A 21,107-nucleotide genomic window follows, 5' to 3' on the forward strand; every position below is an offset into this window, starting at 1 on the left:
CCCACGCCTGACCTGCAATTTAATATTAAAATCTTTAGTTACAACCTTAGCAGTTACTATAATATTACACAATAATATACTTCTCTTACAATGAGAAAGATTATATAGGTTATCATTCCTGCCATGTGTGAATTTGAATACCAGAAGGCCAAAGCCTGTTGTTTTCAGGCTTTTAATAATAGAACAAATTTAACAGGACAAATACAGCTACATTCTATAGTTGAACGACGCGGTAAAAACACCGGCAGCAAAGGAATAATATATAAAATGATTTGTGTTTCAATTATATATGAGACTTAACTAAACATACCTGGAGGCATATCTTTTTCTTCGTCTGACTTAATGCCGTAATAATGAGCCCAATCAGCTTTGCCCTGGTATGCGCTGTATAGAACTAACCCAAAAGCATTCCAGGCACATATCGCATACACTATACTAAGGCGTCGCTTCCATGTAACAGCCACATCTTCGGGGATAGGTTTGGTCCTTTTACGCACAAACCTATGCCACCATCTGTGTATCATTATGTTGATATTATTGATTTAGCACAACAAGTTGCATAAGTCTTATATTAATCTCATTTTTATCTGACTTTTAAGTTCATTGAATTGTATGAAACTAACCTTATTTCATTTACAGATGTCAAAGTCATTGTCATGAATGTCATGTTTGGCAGTTTTAATGCTTTTATGTAGGATGCAAAGATAACGCTGTCTATTATGTTAATTAAGTCAGAAAATAGCTAATGTATTAATCTATGTGTCTGAAATTACAACCTACTTGCATATCTACATAAATACTTCTGATTTTTTTAAACCTCAAATGTACTCAAAACTTGATAGAAGACTATGCTTGCTCACAAAGTATGCATCATCATCATATAAATATGTTTATAGCATGGAAAAAAGATCTTACAGCGTATTATTTCTTACAAATGTAAGTATTTGTAAATCTATAAGTATATACATATTAATTTAATTTAACAAGATACATAACAACGGCTTTTATAATGATCGATCTACACAACTATAGTCAACGTGATTCGTGAACATTGAACAAGTATTGGATGGGTGACCGCATCATAAGTGACGAGTTAGTGGCTAAATTTCAAGTGCCCTTATGTGCTTTGGAGCACAAGTTTAACTTTACATTGGTGCAGCATGCTCCAGGTTGCCTTAACTATATATATATATATATCTATATCAAATATCAATCTTACCTACTTATATAATATTATTTGGGCCGATGTCGTCCTGCCACCAAGAATAGATATCAGTATGGGATTCAAAGGTATCCTTCCTGAAAATTTTCGAAACTGCAACTAATCACAATAGGTACAAACAAATGTATATAATATACTAATTATTTTATATGTTTGCATTATTTCGATTGTACTTCGTGTACTCAAGATTTTTTTAAAAACATTGCGCTCGGTAGAAACGCGTGCATAAAAAGCAAACAGTCCGACGGACATGCATTTATTTTTAAATACGTGGATGACATGTCATTCAGTGTATCAATAAAACCGGATAACGATTTCGTGATAGGACAACATAAGCAAGTCGAAGGTCACGTAAAGTTTGAACATCCGTACCATGAAGAGCCTTACACGATTGGGATTTGAGACTTGTACATACTTGGAGGTATTTTCCTGGGAATAAAATAAATATGTTCTGTGCTGATAAACACTGCAAGTAGAAAGGATCCAAAATAAATAACTACATTCACAATTTTTCGGTTCCATTAAAAATGTACCTGCACACACTGTAATATTATCCAGGTATAGCTACTTCAAAGGCAGTGATAGCCTAGTGGTTAAGAAACTCAGCCTCTCGATCGAGGGGTCCGAGGTTCAAATCCCAGGTACGCCTGATTAGACCTCTGATTTTTCGAAATTATGTGCGTATTAGAAATTAATTATCACTTACTAAAAACGGTGAAGGCAAACATCGTGAGGAAACTTGCATACCTAAGAGGTTTAGAAAAAAAAAAAAACTCAAAGGTATGTGAAGTCTACCAATACGCACTTGGCCAGCGCCGTGGACTATGGCCTAATCCTTCTCATTTTGAGAGGAGACTCGTGCCCAGCAGTGGGACAGTAATGGGTTGATGATGATGACGATGATGATAGCTAATCCACCCTCCTATAGCTATACATTCAAACAAACATTTAGTTTTATCTATCTCGATAGGAATTACTAAACCTTAATCTTTGACGAACTAGCAGTAATTAATAGTACTACAATTTATAATTACCCTACGGGTCACGGCTCACGGTTATGTTTTTCAGGATAAAATCTATGACTCTCTCTCTGTAGTTTCTCTAAAAAACGTTAAAAAATGTTGTGTAGCAAAGCTAGTGTGAACGTTCACTTTAATTTGCTGAAATAACCAGCGCAGAAAGCAAAACCTTCGCAAAGGTCGCGGCGTCATTGCTTTGTTTACAACAGAACGACGCGAACTTATCACACATTCGTCGATATTAGGATTTATTTTACTTTTTCTAAATTTAAGTTTTAAATTCGTTAAACTAAATGGGCAAGTCTAATAAAAAGTACGTGTTGTTTGAAATGCTTCGACAAAAAAGAAGGATGGTTTATATTAAGATAGCACACGGAAAAGAAAAAAATAAAGCTTAATTTTTACGGTTCCAGGGTGAAAAATGATCGTATTAATACGCTCAGGAAGCAGTATGACGCGTATCTAGAGGAAGACAAAAAGCGCAAAGAAAGAAATGAATATATATTGGGCAAACTTGATAAAATGCGTTCATCGACTGCGCTGGTACCAATTTCATCAAAAGTAAGTACTACTGTAAAAATATAATCGATCGAAAACATTCCCGGAAATTTCATGCCAGCTTTTAATACTATCGTAGTGAATTGTTTGTAACATTAGAAAAGTACCTTATAACTGAGATACTTATGAGGTGTTGAAAAATTAAATAATCTAATTCAATTTTCATTGCTTTTAGAAAAAGTGCCGTCGTTTATTCGTATTGCTATGGCCAATTACCATTTTATAATTCTTATTATAATGATATATAAGTTAATTAATACTATTTTCAGGCAAGCTACCACTATGAAGATTCGTCTGATGTTTATATGCGTCCAGGTAATGTAAGAAAAACAGCACCAATAAACGATAATTACGTTTCTCACTTAGAAGCACCCAATGTGACTTCAGACATATTAAACAAACACTTAGATGAATCTACTATCTTGAAAGAAATAAGTAAACGATATATTTTAATTCCTAAAAGACGAATGCCAATAGATAAAGTCGAATACGCTTATAGTAAAGACGCAATAAATGACAATGACTGGAGAAGCAAATATAACATTTTAGACAATTTGAAGCAACAAGAAAAAGAAGGACGGTCAGATACCCCCACCAATCTACATAATGAAATAATTAATAGGTCGTATAAAGATCCAGAAGTCATTTACGATAACCAATCCCGAATTTTCGACAATTCTCGTAACCAAATATTGCCTGAAGTTAATGCAAACAAGTTAAATACTTATCCTGAAAATAAAACCAATAAAAGTGTAGATTTTGAAATTCCAGAAAATAGTTGTATTGATGACAATAAGAAAATGCCTTTGCAGGCCAGTTCTATATCACCAAACAAAGATTTAACAATCGACGATACAAAACCTCTCCATAATTCAGATCTAACGAATACTACAGTTACGTCCGAAATTCATGAACCGCATCAAGAATACATTGAAGAAAAAGAAAAATATTATTCAGATATCAATGAAAAACAAGTGAATTATGAACAAAATCAAAATATTGATAACGATATGCACATAACAGAAGGATATAATAATAGTCAAAATTATCCAGAAGGTATACAACTAGAAAACGATAATCAAACATTGCCTGACTATAATGAACATAAAGGATATGAGAATGTTAACGATATCTCGTATTCTGAGGAATTATCGACCGAAGTTCAGCTGCAAGAACCTAGTGTAGTAGCAATTACAGATGAAAATCAACTCATCAATCCCATTGAAAATACTGAAAATGAAAAAGATATTAGGAATGCTCAAGATTTACCTTGTCCAGAACCAGTAAAGTTAAATGCTGACACAGACAAAAGTTATGGTGGTCAAATGGAAGCAGATCAAATAACTTACGACCCGCCACAGGATCTTGAAACTACCCAGGAAAATAACCCTGTTATGCTTGAAAATACTGAACACGTGGATCATGATTCTGAAATTAATGCCTTTGAAGCAGAGCAAAAAGAAATGTTCTATTCTGAACAAACTGACGATGCATATGCATACAATCAAGGAGATAGTAATACTGGAGAATACCCGGCAGAGGGTTACGAGCAAAATGATCAGTATGCTTATTTTGAGGGAGCTCAACAAGAACAGGGATATGCAACTAACGTTAATGAGCACGAAGAAGCGACAGAACGCTACGATCCACACTACAATCAACAGTATGAAGGAACTTATGAAAATCAGCAACCAGATCATGTAACTAACTACGAACATACTAACGCATATGAACAGCAACCATACCAAGAGGGAAATTATGAAAATCAACAATTTGAGAATGTCGTCAATTACGAAAACCAACACGAAAATCCAAACGTATACCAGCCAGAAAACGTAAGCAATGAAAATGAGTTACAAGAAAATGTTTTAGTACCTCAAGATAATGAAGTTTACGATCAACATTTATATGCTGAACAATCTGAAACTCAGGACAACATAGAACAGCAACTAACAGCAGAGGAAGGTTATATAGAAAATCCTCCAATAACTGATGAATTGCAACCGGAGCCCGAAGGTGAAATCGAGAGAGTAATGGACATAACTAATCGTGTAGAACAAATGCCTGAGCCGAAATTTTCTTAAAAATGTTTAAATTATTGATACTGATTATTTAATGTATATTTTATTTTATTTACTTATCTTAATTTCTTCATAGAATTTATTTTTCTTTATGAAATAAAGGTATTATATATAAAGTTTTATAAGTCTTTAATTTTATCATCAAAATTAGAACCCAAACGAATTGGTTACACAAATAATGATTTTGCAGAAGTTGTGCTATCACAGATATTAACGATGATAGATATTCTTTTACAAAGAGCAGGGCTTCAATGACCATAAAAGAGTAAATGTCATTTTGCTATTGCTGTTATATTACTAACTGTTACTATGTGTACTTACGTAAGCTATAATTTTTTTTAACGGTGTTATTGAGGCAGTAGCCCTAAGAAATAAAAAGAGTATATCATTTAAATCTCCTATATTATAATCAAAACATACCCTATCACATTCTACATAAAATAACATAATCCAATACTAATTACTGAGGAAGAGGCATTTTTTCTAAAATGGCAGCTTGTTCTGGAATTAGAGCTACACATGGTTTCTTCCAATGAAACTCTATTGACGGTAGCCGCTCCAAACCAGTGGCCCAGTGATGAATTCTACATCTTACATTTACCTCCTCAATGTTGTTTATCTGCAAAAAGAAAAATAACTAGATACACTTAATAATTTTTATACTAAGTTACAAAACAGTAACATATGTTTGTAAATTACTATTTGTTGATCTAATTTAAATAAGTAAACCAAAAGTTTACATATTAGATACCACAATTTCAAATGGGTAGATATCTCATTTAAATATATAAACCGAGAAAGCATTAAATTGTCATCCCTCAGACCAATTGTTCCAGAACTTAAAGGATAATCATTGCAATAAACATTGAGAATCATAAGTCACATAGCTTCAGAAAAATTTAGAAGTGGTTAAATAGAAATAAAAATAATCATGTTATTAACATAAACTAAAACAAGCAAAAAATATCTTACACATACCTTAACAGTTACAAAAAATTCCTTTTCTTGCAATGATAGATCAGGGCCCTTAATTTCTACAGGGGGCATAATAATAGCATGTTCAGGTACAACAAACCCTGCCTTGCGAAAGGAGGTTCTCACGTGCCATGGCTGCAGGGTCCAAGATTCTTCCTTGCTCATGGTGATTTGTAAAACTAAACGGGACAGGCAGTTCATTGTCTGCGAAATGTATACTTTATTAAATACACTCCAAATCAGAAACTAAATAGCATAGGAAATAAAAGAATTACAATTACAAGTGCAAATACTACGCATTTAAAACATATTGCGTGGCGACCCGCGTGGTGGAGCGGTCACCATGCCGGTCTCACGCTCAGAGGGTCCCGGGTTTGATCCCCGGCCAGACTGATTTCTAAATGATGAATTTAGATTTCTGTTTCTGGGTCTGGGTGTTTGTGTATTTGTCTCTGTGTGAGTACATAGCACCCACGATACAGGGAATCCTAGTGTGGGGCTGTGAGTGTAGAAAGCATTTAACTGCATATAAATCCCTTACAATCAAAAATTATTTTTGCCCAATAACCACAGTGTTAAGCATTGCTGTGTTCCGGTTTGTAGGGTATAGTCAGAAAGATATACTTTTCTGAGGCATTCCAGCTTATTCCTCAAGGGTACCTGGGGCTAAACTCATGTAAAAATCTAATCATATCTAGTGTTGATTACAGATGTTCATGTGTGGCAGTAGTCACTTATCATTAGGTGGACTGTATGCTTGTCTACTAATCATAAAAAATTTAAACTATTTCCTTCTTGTAAAAACAGTAATTACATTACACAAAGAGTCACATTGTATAGGTTATCATTTAAAGTGATTTTGATCACATTTGTGATTTTTTATATTTAAAACTTACTCTTTGTACATACGGTGAGCTGAATGCCTTCTCCACTTTTGGCTTGGTCTCATCTACTTTGAACTTAGTAAAGTTTTCTGGAGTAGCATAAACAGCTAGACCTGGCAACAGGAACTCGTTGTAAGCCTTATTTGGACTTAGCTCCAGAACATTACCAGCTTCTCCCACACCTGGAAATAATAACTATGTTAATAATATATTTAGAAAGATTGTAGCGTTAAAGACTCACAACACATATGTTTATTGTTGTTAGACTGAATACAGATGATAACACACAAAAAAAAGAAAGATTGGAGAACCAATAGGGATATATTTTGGTGAAGCGCCTTTTCTGTATAGAGTTGGTTACAGATGTCTCATTTGGATATGTGTCTATCATTAGAATGGCGCAACACAAGGCCATTATCCACCATATCAGACAATTGAGTTGGTTTCTTAATCTACTTAATCAAAATTTTAACTCTGATATACTAACTTCAGGGCACAAATTTAATCAATTGGACTAGAAGAACAGATCAAACACTAGGACATGTAAATTCTTTATTTACATGTTTGAAATTTCTTCCAGCAGCCATAGGAGCTGCTGGAAGAAATTTCAGTTTGGAATAAGTAGTTTGGAAGTACTATATTTCTTTATAATGCTCTTTTTATTATGTTTCTGTGTACACAACATAGATAGTACACATATAAATAAATAAAAAAAAGATCCAGTAAGTTCTGCATGACAGACCACCACTACTGCTAGAGATCGTGAATATAATCTTACCTTCGACAAATTGATTCAGAATAATTTTCATAGATGTTTTTTTTACCACATCGGTGTCTTGGACTAAGTCGTACACAAAGTGCCTTCCTCTCAGTTTGTTCGGCTTACCACCTTTTTTGTGCAGCGGGGGCGGCCATCGCCGTTTTAAAATGAAAGTGTTCTGTAAATAAATGTCGATTTTATTAATAATTGAGCAATAACAATGTGAATGAATATGATTACATTATTTAAATAACATATGACATAGTTCACTTACTCTCGTCTGTTGGCTTATGACATCAGCACTGGATGTAGTTACAACTTTCAATAATTTACTTAAGCCAAACATATTTATTTCTGCCTTTTTATGGATATTTGTAGCCTACAACCTGAAATATATTTTTAAGAGGTTAGGTTATAAATTGAATTTATGTCAAGTGTCAAATGTCGTTGTCAATTATAAACTTTTTCATAACACAACAAAGCGGTAAAATCTCTCTTACACTAACATTATTTCTATTACGCCATATCTGCATTCTCAATTTCTTGTAGTACACTGAATAAAAGTAAAATAAAAATATGATTGTATTTCCTTATATTTGAAAGACCTTAAAAATATTTTTTAGAAATCTATTTAGGCCTTATATTCTTCGTTGCTTAGGACTCTTCATGACATGAAGCGAAATTGATTTTTAAAAAGTAAAAATTTTCGTCGCGTCCATGTTGATAAAATGAAATAGAATTTGTGACTTTGTGTTCAGCTAAACTTTATGATTTAGTTTATAAGCCAGTGTTTATTCAGTGAATATAAAGTACTTAAAAGGACTTTGCAAAGTATGGACGACGAAACCAGTTCGGATTTGCAGGTAAGCTTATGGAATAGGTTATACAAAAACGGCTATTTTATCGTATTTATGAAAGATTTGGTTCATTGCACGCTATATTTTGTAGAAATGCCTGCCGGACGAACAAATGGACACTGACGAGGGGCCTTTGATAAACGAGAACTCGAACGGGCTGTCGCATTTGCTGACGGAAGGAGAGTTCAGTAGCGTGGAGGCTGGGGTGGACGAGTCGTCGACTTCGAACCAAGGTTTTCTAAATGCCGTGGAGTTGTCCGCGAGTAGCGTGGGAGACTACTTGGAGAGCAACACGGACGGGTTCAACGCCGATTCGTTTGACGTGGGCGATAACGCTGTCACTTTCTCTAGCCACAGTCTGAATAACGTGATCTCCGACGGTGACTCGCGACTTAGTGATTCTATATACAAAGTTGCCGCCCCTGATAACGATGATGATTTTACAGAGAGTAAATCCAAAGCCGATACTGACTTTGAGCAGGAGAGTGCTAGTGAAATGTCCAATGATGCTGGCTTCTTTCCATTGCAAACGACTGATGGGGCACAGGTAAATATATTTTCAGTTAATTTTTAAGTCAAAGAGAAGTAATTGAATATTTTGTATCATAAAAATACATGTCAGGAACTAAAAATTCCCCATAATTTGTTACAATCATGATAAAATTTATAGGATTTACAATGTAACAATTTTTAGCTGTCATTGACATCTACCGACATAGTATGTTAGATGTATGCTGTGGCATACAAAAGGTATTCTCCTACATAATATCTATATACATTTTAAATGTACTGTAACAATCCAGATTACAGATCCAGATCCAGAATCTAGATTACATAAACATATATGCTCTTATTTAAAAAAAATAAAAATTAAAACATCTTTTGAATGTATTATTATGAATTATAGCAAGTTATAATTTTTAATAAGCACAATCTTTGAAAAATCAGAGGTGCATGCCTGGGGTTTGAACCTGAAAAAATAAGACACTTAAAATTGTTTTCTATTTTTTCTTTGTTTAAATTAATTTATTACACTTGGTTATTGTTTACTTAAATTTTTCACACTTTCATAATATTAATAACTTTGTGACTACTTTTAAACTACAGGATATGCACCCAGAGATATCGGATACCATGGATGATACCAAGGAGTTTGAATCAACAGTAAAAGAAAACTCCAATTCAGAATTATCAGAAGAGGTATTAAATTATGCATATCTATAGATGTTATAGAGGTCCCAATAATAATAAAGTAAATGGTAATAAATGTCTAAATTATTTACAGGTTGAGGCAAAATCTAAAAATGAAGTATCTTCATTAAATGAGAATAAAAAAGAGAATGTAACAGATGAGGAAAGCAAGGAAGGAAAGTTAACAGATGAAGAAACTATAGCGGACAACCCAACAGAAGGGAATAAAGAAAAACAAGCTGTTCCTCCTTCTAAAGAAGATAAACAAATTGATGAGGACAAAGTGGACAAACCACCAGTTGAAGAGATCAAAAAGAATAAAGAAACGGAAGTGAGCGGAACAGATTCAGAGACAAATGAACAACACAAAGAGGATGCGGCTGAAGAACAGATAGATACAAGCAATGTTTTGAAAAAGGTACCATAAAGTTTTACAATAATATATTTTGGTATATATTTTTGAAAGACCTAAGTGTATCACACTTATATACACATCTGTATGTGTATGTATGTGTTATATACTTGTACATATATACATATAATAATATTTTTTTACATACTCATACCATAGTTTGTAAAAACAACATCTATTGCAGGTTAAAAAAGAACCTATAGAGGAGGATTCACCCACAGAGGGCCAAACTATCTCTAGACCTGAAGAAAATGTTCCTCCGGTATATATGTTTTTATTAGACTGTTGCATTTCAACATAGATGTAATATTCTATTAACACAACTGCTAATTAGTGTATAATAATAGTTTACGGAAGCTTTTTAAGATTAGAATTTTAAGGCTTACAGCTACAAAATGAGAATTATTGCACATAAAATAATACAACAGTATGTAACTAAATATAAATATCTTGTCCCCTTTCGGCCTATGAAGGAGAAATGCGAATGGACGCTAAGAGGTATTGTAGAATTTTTTTGCAGCGAATTGTTCTTGAATAAGTCATTCTAACTATGTTCACTGATTTTAATTTGATTGCATATGAAATTTTGCATTTGTTTAGGGAAAATATTTAACACATTTTCCTTCACAGATTAATAAGAATATCAAGAAAGAAACCGTTAAACAAGAACCCATGGAACAAGATGACTTCAAGGAAGTCCAAGCTGTGGTTAATGTTAAAGGAGTAGTGAAGCAAGAAGCCCTTAAAGTAAGTTACCTATTATGGCAAAATTGACAAATAACAAATAATACTTCATCATCCTTCCATTGGTAATGGGTATTCTCTCAAAACGAGAAGGCATTAGGCGAAGGGGAAGTGTTTCGGTTTTTTCATAATATTTATCTTAACAACTAAAGCAAGTGATTAAGTCATTTTTAAAATGCATATAACGTTGAAAACTAAGAGGTCTATGATTCCAATCTTGGAACCCTGATTGAGGGGCTGACATTCTAACAACTATTCATACTGGTTTCACTTCTATTTATACTACAAACTACAAAATTCTTTAAGATGGGTGGTGCAGAGGAAACTGAAGTAGTCTCCGAGGATGAATTGCCCGCTGTTCAGAAACCAAGTGTGAAGGATGCTGAAAATGTGTCGGATGATGAGCTCCCAGGACCGAAACCTGCTGAACTGCCTGCTGACACTGAGGTGACAATTTTGAATTTAATATTAGGGATACTTAATAAACATGCTAAAAATATATCACTAATTTTATTAAGGACATATTTTGATATATATGCCTTTATATGCAATCTTGTTTGTTTTGGACAAATAAAGTTAACGGATGTCTTAAAAACTTCCATGAAAATAAGATGTAGTCATAATTTCTGTGATTGGTCAAACAGTGCTGGAGTTTTAAAAGGTTTTCAGCATTAATCCTAATTAAAATTTTATGTATCAAAACATATGTATATGTATATAAAACATATTTTAGGTTGTCTCCGAAGATGAATTGCCTTCAGCTAAAAAAGAGCCCAAAGAATCTCGTAAACGAAAGCCGGATGAGACCAGGGATGGATATGACCCCGGATCACCAACCTCTGAGAGTGAATCTAGCAACAAGAAGCAGGCAGTCGCAAAGGTACAATGTCGCCAATATTATTTCTATGATTCTTTTAATAATTACATGATATTACAATCAATTTTAAAACCCTATACTACTGGCGCCGCCGGGATACCGTGGCGATGTTGCTGGCCACGTAGACATGGCAACCAAAGAAAGTAGCTAATTGTAATCAATGGTTTATATACCCAAACTCTACAAGGGAATTGTTATCTGTGGCTATGCTTCAAAATTACAAACTTGGCGATGTAACAAATCCATCGCTAAGTTTAAATTACCTGTCATATGTTTTAATGTAGATTTTTTTAATACATAGCTGGCGACGTAGCCATAGCTCTGAGATTGGGCTCTTATAGACCTACTATATTATCGAGTTTATTATTCCTTAATATATTTAACTTATTAATTGTTATAATATTATTTTAGAATGGAGAATGTAAGCCTATACCAGCTGAAAAGAGGTCATCAATAGATGAGAAGCCAAAGAAAAAGATTCTTCCAGAGTTGGACAAGTACTGGAAGGTTGTGAATGATGATCCCACAGACTTCACGGGATGGACCTACCTGTTGCAATATGTAGATCAAGAGGTAAGAAACTTGTTCTAATTGATTTTTCATCAGCAGAAGTTTTATGTAATCTCACATTTGCATTTGAAATAGATGCAGTACTTTATGCTCCTTTTATATCTATATTTCTGTCTACATTCTTTGCAAATATATAGAATGAAGTTAACGTGCAGAAGCACTATGCAGTCTCGTATCTGCATTTGAAATAGATGCAGTTCTTTGTGCTTCTTTTATATGTTTATTTCTGTCTGTTCTTTGCAAACATGAAAACGAACTTGCAAGATATATTTGCTAAAAGCTAAATTAGTATAAACTGTTTATGATGAAAAACAAAGCTTCGCTCAAACGTTTTATGAAATGTTTGGGAACTGAATTTGATGTTGATTGGCAAGGGCCATCTGATGACATATTTAAAAAATAAAGAATATTGTTTTGCAATCAGAGTTAAAGTAACATAGTCAATTGTTTTATATACAGAGTGATGTGGAGGCAGCTAGGGAAGCTTACGATGCTTTTCTGTCGCACTACCCGTACTGCTACGGCTACTGGCGCAAGTACGCTGACTACGAGAAACGTAAAGGAAGTAAAAAGAAGTGCCTGGAGGTGAGTGCATTCTTAGTAAACATTCATATTATTCTATATCTTAAGTCTGGTGAGTTGACGATAAATATATTACCATGAGGATTAATACATTACAATGTGAGATAACACTTGGATTTTGAATTGTTATAGTCTTAACTGGTATTTTGCAATTATTTTTTTTCCCAACAGTGCAACGAGGGCCACGATGTTCATAAGGCAAAGTCGACAGTTCGCGTCGGAGTGTCGTTTTACCATCGATTAGTTTTTGTTTTGGTGCTTCATTACTTGTGGTGTATTATTGATATTTTAGTGCAATTTTATTTTATAACTTATACAAGCATGTTGTATTGTAATAATTTCATGTATACATATTTAAGTTCGAGCTTATTTTGAATGGAACTTACTTAATTAAGGTTATAATATTAACTAAACCATGTTAGCATGGAGCGAAAAACAGGTGTCCGTTAAAGCCATGTATTGGCATTAGCAGGGAAGAGCGGAGGTGCGGTGGCGACTGCGACTCCGGGCCGCGGGTGCGAACAGGTGTAATATGCTCTGCAAGCATTTTATATACGGCGGCGGCGGCGGGACGTTACGGCGCCAAGCGCGCGTAACCTCTCGCCTCCTCCGCACAAAATTATATGACACATTTGATGATGCTATTTAATATTCCCTTGCTTCATAGTGTTGTCGCGTCCGCGGCAACGCTCTCCGTGGTCCCGGTTAATATTGTTGCGGATGTTTCAGGTTTTGGAAAGAGGCCTAAAGGCTATCCCACTCTCAGTAGATCTGTGGATACATTACCTCAATCATATTAAGGCCACACGCACGGAGGATCACGCCTTTCTGCGGTCGCAGTATGAAAGAGCGATTGGTGAGACATACCTTTTTATTATAATTTTTTACAACACTTTATTTTATTTTGTTGGATTATGTTGACAACTATTTTTGTGATTTTGCAGAGGCGTGTGGATTAGAGTTCCGTTCGGATCGTTTGTGGGAGTCGTACATCAAGTGGGAAGCCGAGAACGGTTCGGCGTTAAATGTCACAAATATTTATGATCGGTTATTGGCCACACCGACGTTGGGCTACACTTCGCATTTCGATAAGTTAGTAAACTATTTTGCTATAACATCCATATATTGGTAGAAAATAAATATTCATTACGTTATTCAAGTAAGTCCATAACAAAAGATTCTCGAGGTTGAAAACAGATGTCTGAGGGTGGTATGACTGGCATGGTATAATGCCTATTCTTTATATGAATAAGACTATTTTAGATATCTTTCACAAGTCTGAGCACCCAACACACCGTTGTTTTGTTATAGCGGATTTTTTTGTTATGAAAAATGCATGTTTATAGAGGGTTTGCATTCTCAAAACAAAAACAGCTGCTTTGCGTTTGTGTGCGGAGGCAAAAAAAAACCGCTCCATGAATTCTTTGTTAAGTGTGGCGTAGTAAGGGAGACATACTTATCCGAGGCATTCCAGCTTAGCTGAGGATATAGGATGGACGGCTACAGGACGGCATCTGTGGACGACCTTAAGTAGGAATGTAAACTTATCTGGGGTTGATTGCAGATGTCCATGGGCGGCAGTAGCCACTTACCATCAGATGGAGTGCACGCTCGTCTGTTTCTCACGTATTATAAGAAATAGAGATGCGCCGAATAGTGGTTTGTGTTTTAGTCGTGTACAATGTCGTGTACACAAGAAAATAGAAATATTCGGCACCAAAACCGAATAATTCGATCGAATACAAATAGAAAAAAAATGCTGAATACGCCGAATACTGAGTACCAAACGAATATTCGGCGCATCTCTAATAATAAATGTCGTGTTCCGTCCAGTTTCCAGGAGCACGTGATGTCGGAGCCGGTGTCGGGCGTGGTGGCGCGCGCGGAGCTGGTGCGGCTGCGCGGCGAGGTGCGCGAGGCGGGCGGCGCCGCGCCCGCGCTCGACCTGCCGCCCGGCGAGGACGAGCCGCTCGACCATGTCGTATGTCACACCGCACGCACACGCATGCGTGTCATACGCTCTCTACACTCACAGCCCCACACTAGGATTCCCTGTATCGTGGGTGCCATGGACACACACAGAGACAAATACACAAACACCCAGACCCAGAAACCTAAATTCATCATTTAGATTTCTGTCAGGCCGGGGATCGAACCCGGGACCCTCTGCGCGTCAGACCGGTATAGTGACCGCTCCGCCACGCGGGTCGTCATGTGCTGTGTTTATAGCATGCATGCAGGAAGTCTTACAATATGAACATGGTTGCCACGAATACACACAAACAATTGAACAAACACCTAGACCCAGAACTGAAATCTAAATTCCTCATTTAGACATATCTGTTTGGCCGGATACGGTGACCGCATCGCTGCATCATGCATGCTTCCCATGCACGTAAAGCGTACTTTCTGCAATAAACAGACACATAGACGGACAGAAATTATATTATAATGTATCATTTTCACCATTTCATTAAAATACCTTAAGAACTTTCCACTTAATTTATCAGTGGTGCCAACACTGCCAACAAACCAACGATTTGCTAACATAAAACTACAAAATTAAACTATGTTATATAATTTAAATCTTTAACCAAGAACACATTTAGTACTTTGGTATACAGCAGGGGTTCCCAAAGTGTGCGCCGCGGCGCCCTGGTGCGCCGTAGAAAGTAAAGAGGGGCGCCGTGAGCCGATCTTCTAATTATTGGACACCACAGATATTGGCGTTTTGGTTATTGATTCAAAATGAATATCCAAATTTAACATCCAAAGCATTAAAAATTTTCATTCCGTATGCAACATCATATCTATGTGAAGCTGGGTTTTCAGATGTAGCTGTGATAAAGAACAAATATCGGATCAATGTGGAGCAAGAAATGAGAATAGCAGTGTCAAGTGATATTCCCCGCTTTGAAAAACTGCGCGGAGATCACTTAGCTCACCCTTCACATTGATTTGACTGAATAAATATCGTATTTTATTTTTGTTATCCTCAAGTCTTTCTTGTTATTTTCCGTTTAAATTATTTTATAATAACGTATTGTACAATTTCATATTGTGGTGTTTTAAATTTCGTTTCGATCAACCTAAGGTAACTACTATTATTGTAGTTACCTATTTCTTTCGACTGTCTTCTTCAAATAGTTAGCTAGGACAGGGCACAGGGCGCCGTGGAAGAATATTAAACTTGTAACTGCGCCGCGGGTTACAAAAGATTGGGAACCCCTGGTATACAGTATTTTTATTATTAAATGACTGACACATATATGTCAAATCAAATCAAATCAAATCATTTTTTTTTTATTCAAAATAGGTTCTTTACTGAGCACTTTTTGAATGTCAATACAACTACCACTACTTCACAAGGTGTTTCGTTATGGAGAAGAAGCGGCGAAAGAAACTCCATATGTATATGTGTTAGTCATTTCGCCAGTCAATGGGATGTCCCGTTGGCAATTGGCATTGGCAATTGGCAATTGGCAATGGGCCATTTCACATTGTTACATTTTACCAGGCATCTGAGGAAGAAGCACAAGCGATCAAGGAGCGCGTGATCGCCGCGCGCAGGAAGGTGCACAAGACTACCGGGGAGGAGGTGGCAGCTAGGTGGACGTTTGAGGAAGGTGTAAGTTACATTTATTTATATTATGCTGTTATGTCTCATTATCCATTATAATGAGACATAACAGCGTTTTCTCCGCAATAATCAATAAGTACTTTGATATTGTGTTGTTACTTTTAACAATTTGTATTTTTCTTCGTGTTTTAAAATATCAGTTTAACTTTCGTTCACGTTTTTTCCGAAATACGTTGTAACACAAATTTCCACAAGAAAGGCATACTAAAGAAGAGACTTGATTTTTATGAATGACTTCACTCAAAGCCCTCGAAGAGTAGATATATAAAAAAAATGATTTTTATGAATGACTTCACTCAAAGCCCTTGAAGAGTAGATATATAAAAACATATTTATTTTGTAGGATCGAATACTTTGAAGGTGGTAGAACCCTTTGTGGTTCTACCTAATAACAGCAGTGTTAGGCGCAGCTGTGTTCCGGTTTGAAGGGTGTGGTAAGGGAGATAGACTTTTCCGAGGCGTTCCAGCTTAGTCCTCAGGGGTAGCGGCGCATCTGTGGCCGACCTCAGGTAGGAATATCTAATCCTATCTGGGGTTGATTTCCGATGTCCATGGGCGGCAGTAGTCACTTACCATCAGGTGGACTGCATGCTCGTCTGCTACTCTCATATTATAAAAAAAAAAAAAAAAAACTTTTAACAAAATTAACCACATGAAATGAAAGTCGTGAATATTTGTTTAAAATAATCTTAGTATACCAAAACTTCATAATATTTCATGAATTTACATGTTACTAGTGGAATATCATCCTTTTCAGATCAAACGACCATACTTCCATGTGAAGCCCTTAGAACGATGTCAGCTAAAGAACTGGAAGGCGTATCTGGAGTGGGAAAAGCAACATGGCTCCTTTAAAAGGGCGCTTGTACTGCATGAGAGGTGTCTCATTGCCTGTGCTCTGTATGAAGAGTTTTGGATGCGGGTAATTAACTATTTTTGTAACTATGTAAAACACTCATGATAATTGCAAACTCCTTGAGAGTCGCAAGTATCGTAGAAATTGTGTTATGCAAATAAAGATTTCACATAATTATCTATAGAAATATTAATATGAACTGCTTTGAACGTTTGCATTTGCTGGGTGAACATAAAGTTTTTTCTACTTCTGGTTGTTAGGCAACAGTCTTTTTACAATTTTACATCAATTTGACTAGGCTGTAGTTCAAATTCTTTCAGTCTATAAACTTGTAAAAAATTTATCATAAATCTATACTCTATATTATAATATAAAGAGGGAAGATTTGATTGTTTGTTTGCATTGAATAGGCTCTGAAACTACTGGACCGATTTAAAAATTATTTTATCATTAGAACCATATTATCCTTGATGAACATAGGTGTAGTAATCAATCGAATATGGAACCAGGGATATGGCTCGTCAAAAATTATATGTAATATGTTATTGTTGACAGCTGATAAAGTTCCTGGAGGAGCGTTCAGCGACTTCCCCCGAGCTGGTGTCGCTGGAGCGCGAGGTGCTGGAGCGCGCGTGCACGGTGCACCACCTGGACAAGCCGGAGCTGCACCTGTACTGGGCGCACTTCGAGGAGGCGCACGGCCAGCCCGCGCGCGCCGCAGACATCCTCGACCGCATCGAGAAGAGCTGCCCCAGCCTCGTGCAGATACAGTACAGGTGCCGTTAAAGTTATGACATGGAAATCGCACGAGCTGTTGGAGAATTAATGTACAGCGAGGGCGTGCTATAATGTGTATTGTAAATAGATTATTTAGAGTTCAGCAGCTGCATCAAGCAGCATTCAGCAGTCTGCGCATAGTGAACATTTCGAACACATTGATAACGATGATCGAATATTTATTATCGTATTGCGTAGACATGTAGGCGTGTCTTCTCAGAATGAAAAGGTCTGATTTTAGGTCATAATCGATCAAAGATCGATCGTGGAAACCTGCGACATAAGTCGGAAAAAATATTTAACTACTATATAAATTACTTTGTATAGGAATTATGTTAATGTATCTTACTTAAAAATATTACTAAAAAGTAATAGCTAAAAAATGTAATGCTATTGAATATTGAATCATATAAAAATCCTAAAACATGTTTATTAATTACAGGCGAGTGAACTTAGAGCGTCGTCGCGGCGACTACGACAGATGTTGTCAACTGTACGAGGGTTACATCTCGTCCGCCAAGAACAAGGCGATAGGCTCCGCGCTCGCCGTCAAGTACGCACGATTCCTGTTCCACGTGCGCCAGGACCCGGCAGCCGCTAGGAAGGTCCTTGATGAAGCTATCACTAAGGATCCCCTCAATCCGAGGCTTCATATGCAGAGGCTCGATATAGCTTTGCATACGCCTAACACACCGTTTGAAGTACTGGAAGGTATGTAGAGAAAATAGAGAATATTAATCATTCGATATATAGAATACACTGACTAATAGTTTGGAAATAGCGAGTCATTAGTGTTTTTGTTACTGTATAATAAATTTTCTTGATTAGTAAATGTAATTTGCTTGTGATCTTGTGTATCACGGGAAGTCTACAAAAGTAAAAATCAAGTATTTTTGTTCTATGTATTAGTGAAAATGAAAGAAGCCTGAAGTCTGTGTCACATCTAAATTTTGCGCATTGTATCGCAGAGCTGGTCCAGTCGTACGAGCAGCAGGAGGGCGCGGAGCTGGAGGTGTGCGCGGGGCTGGCGTGGCGGCGCCGCGAGCTCGCCGAGGAGCTCGGGCCGGCCGCCGCCGCGCGCCGCGCCGCGCACCACGCGCGCACGCTCGCCAAGCATCTGCGCAAGCGCGCGCGCAAGGACAAGCACGACCAGCCGCCCGCCGCGTGGTAATAACCACACAGTGATTATACAAGCGCACACACAGCATGCACGCACTGGCACATACACGTACACATGCACACACACACAAAGACATGTGCAACTGCATATAAAGAGCGAAACTAGCGTGCACAAACGTACGCATAAAAGCATACAATACAAAAGCATGCATACATAAAAAATATGTATACTTAAGCATAATATACAAAACACAAATGCATACACACTCACAAATATAAATAGAAGCACATACACGATTAACTACTGGTATTTTAATTCATTGTGTCACTAATTTATTCTGATGTGCTTTAACTGTTGAATAGAAATGGCTGTATTTGTGATGAAGCGAGTTTTTCTTTTTGTAATACTATATCATTTTACATTTCATCCCAGGCAAGAAAGGCAGGCAGAAAACGAGATAAACGAATCAACTTATTACAAATTTCTAAAAATTGACCTGAATAAATAATCCCATAAAGTGATGTTAATATTAAAAAGATTTTTGTACAAATCAAGTGAACTCTGGTTTCTTTTTAGTGGCTCTACTGCCGATGCCGTAAAGAAGAAGGAGCCGAACACCACACCGAGCAACAACAGCGCGGCGCCGTCGAGCAACGCGTACTACCAGACGTCGGCGGCCGCGCAGTCCTACGACCAGTCCTACGCGCAGCCCTATCAGCCGCCGTGGGGCTACCAACAGCCGCCCGGACCCTACCAGCATCACCCCGGACCCTGGACCCCATACCCTAACTATTACTGACAAGATGACCTGTAACTCTAATAACCCATCCTCGTCCTATTTGCCCACCAATCCCCAGATATACGGATATTGATTATGGATTTTTTTTATGTCATACTCATATCTCATATGGCATTATTTTGGGGGAGTTGGAAATTCCTATGGATTGATTTCAGTGCAATTCTTATTTAGTTAGTTAATTAAATATAAATTCTTCATCTTCATAAAAAGCAATCTCTGACCATTTTACTTGACAACTTCTCATTTTTTTGGTTCATGTAAATCAAAAATACATATTTTTGTCGAATGCAAGACAGGCATGTAGTTACATTATTATCTCGACTGCAATTAGTTTATTTGTCGATTTCAACTTTTAAAGTAAGTTACGATAAAATAAACCGTATGATAGATATACATCAGATTAAGGGAAGGAAATTTTAAAGTTTATATAAATGTCCATATCCATATTGGACATATAAAATAAGTCAAGAAACAAACACATTTTTTCAATAACTGATTTAATTAGATAAAGTATTATTGAATTAATGTCAACTTTTAGATTTTTGATTATTTTATCTAGGCTAGACCCAGGATTTATCCTGATTCTTAGTCACTTTGCTGACTTAAAAAATATACCCTCAAATGTACTGACGGGTTGTAATTTCCATCGCGTATCTTGTATTATCTTTTAAGTTACTGATTAGTTCGCTAATCATGTGAAAACTCTATTTTCTACCATAATGTGGGTTATATGAGTGTTGGGTCCCACCGTGTCACGAATAGTTGAGAATCAAGTCTGTTTGGACTTTCACACGTTCTACTAATGTAGCGAGCTCAAGATTAGTGACGGAAATTACAATCCAGTGTTAGAGAAGTACGGTATAGAATTTATACTATAGAGTATGTGTATAAATTGAAAAAAAATGATGATTCTCTCGATGATGCATGGATTTTTAATATCTAAAGATACTTTTTTATTCGCGTTGGATAAATGTATTCGCCGATTTATATGTGTAGGTAAATAAACGAATAATATTAAAATTGTTGTTTAATTTTACCCCCTTTTTCATTTATTATTTATTAAATTCATTACCCATATATATGCTATACGTTCAAAATGGATCGTCTGCGGCCTTTCCTACTGGGACGATTCCGATACCAAGTAGTTTTTATTGTTCCGTGGATTTAATAGCCTAAAGTCTCA

The 21,107-nt window shown here is 36.3% G+C and overlaps 3 protein-coding genes across 5 annotated transcripts; 2 read left to right on the forward strand and 1 right to left on the reverse strand.

Annotated features, from left to right (window-relative positions):
• The first annotated feature begins 811 nt into the window (after nt 1-811).
• On the forward strand, nt 812-4,990 carry LOC140742777 (uncharacterized). 2 transcript variants are annotated; one of them, XM_073073773.1, is made up of 3 exons: nt 812-936; nt 2,655-2,802; nt 3,069-4,990. In XM_073073773.1, the coding sequence occupies exons 1-3, from the start codon at nt 866-868 to the stop codon at nt 4,881-4,883; spliced, it is 2,034 nt and encodes a 677-aa protein (XP_072929874.1). In that variant the 5' UTR covers nt 812-865; the 3' UTR covers nt 4,884-4,990. The 2 variants fall into 2 exon arrangements, with proteins under 2 accessions (XP_072929874.1, XP_072929875.1); XM_073073774.1 differs by lacking the exon at nt 812-936 and adding an exon at nt 2,313-2,554.
• A 275-nt stretch (nt 4,991-5,265) lies between these two features.
• Nucleotides 5,266-7,941, reverse strand: mRpL9 (mitochondrial ribosomal protein L9). Its single transcript, XM_073073781.1, has 5 exons — nt 7,774-7,941; nt 7,518-7,677; nt 6,752-6,921; nt 5,859-6,059; nt 5,266-5,499 (listed from the first exon to the last, which is right to left on the reverse strand). Exons 1-5 carry the CDS (start codon nt 7,843-7,845, stop codon nt 5,341-5,343), a joined length of 762 nt encoding a protein of 253 aa, XP_072929882.1. The 5' UTR covers nt 7,846-7,941; the 3' UTR covers nt 5,266-5,340.
• Nucleotides 7,942-8,243: 302 nt separating this feature from the next.
• On the forward strand, nt 8,244-20,944 carry Prp39 (pre-mRNA processing factor 39). 2 transcript variants are annotated; one of them, XM_073073769.1, is made up of 19 exons: nt 8,244-8,362; nt 8,448-8,903; nt 9,464-9,556; nt 9,642-9,965; nt 10,144-10,221; nt 10,590-10,706; nt 11,010-11,150; nt 11,437-11,583; nt 11,992-12,153; nt 12,610-12,735; nt 13,462-13,588; nt 13,677-13,824; nt 14,566-14,713; nt 16,250-16,360; nt 17,130-17,294; nt 17,784-18,004; nt 18,448-18,716; nt 18,974-19,172; nt 19,702-20,944. In XM_073073769.1, exons 1-19 carry the CDS (start codon nt 8,333-8,335, stop codon nt 19,922-19,924), a joined length of 3,285 nt encoding a protein of 1,094 aa, XP_072929870.1. In that variant the 5' UTR covers nt 8,244-8,332; the 3' UTR covers nt 19,925-20,944. The 2 variants fall into 2 exon arrangements, with proteins under 2 accessions (XP_072929870.1, XP_072929871.1); XM_073073770.1 differs by lacking the exon at nt 10,144-10,221.
• Nucleotides 20,945-21,107: the final 163 nt, after the last annotated feature.

Source organism: Epargyreus clarus, unplaced genomic scaffold, assembly GCF_041222505.1.
Source record: "Epargyreus clarus isolate Ecla_fem2 unplaced genomic scaffold, WU_Ecla_fem_2.2 ptg000006l, whole genome shotgun sequence".
NCBI lineage: Eukaryota > Metazoa > Arthropoda > Insecta > Lepidoptera > Hesperiidae > Epargyreus > Epargyreus clarus.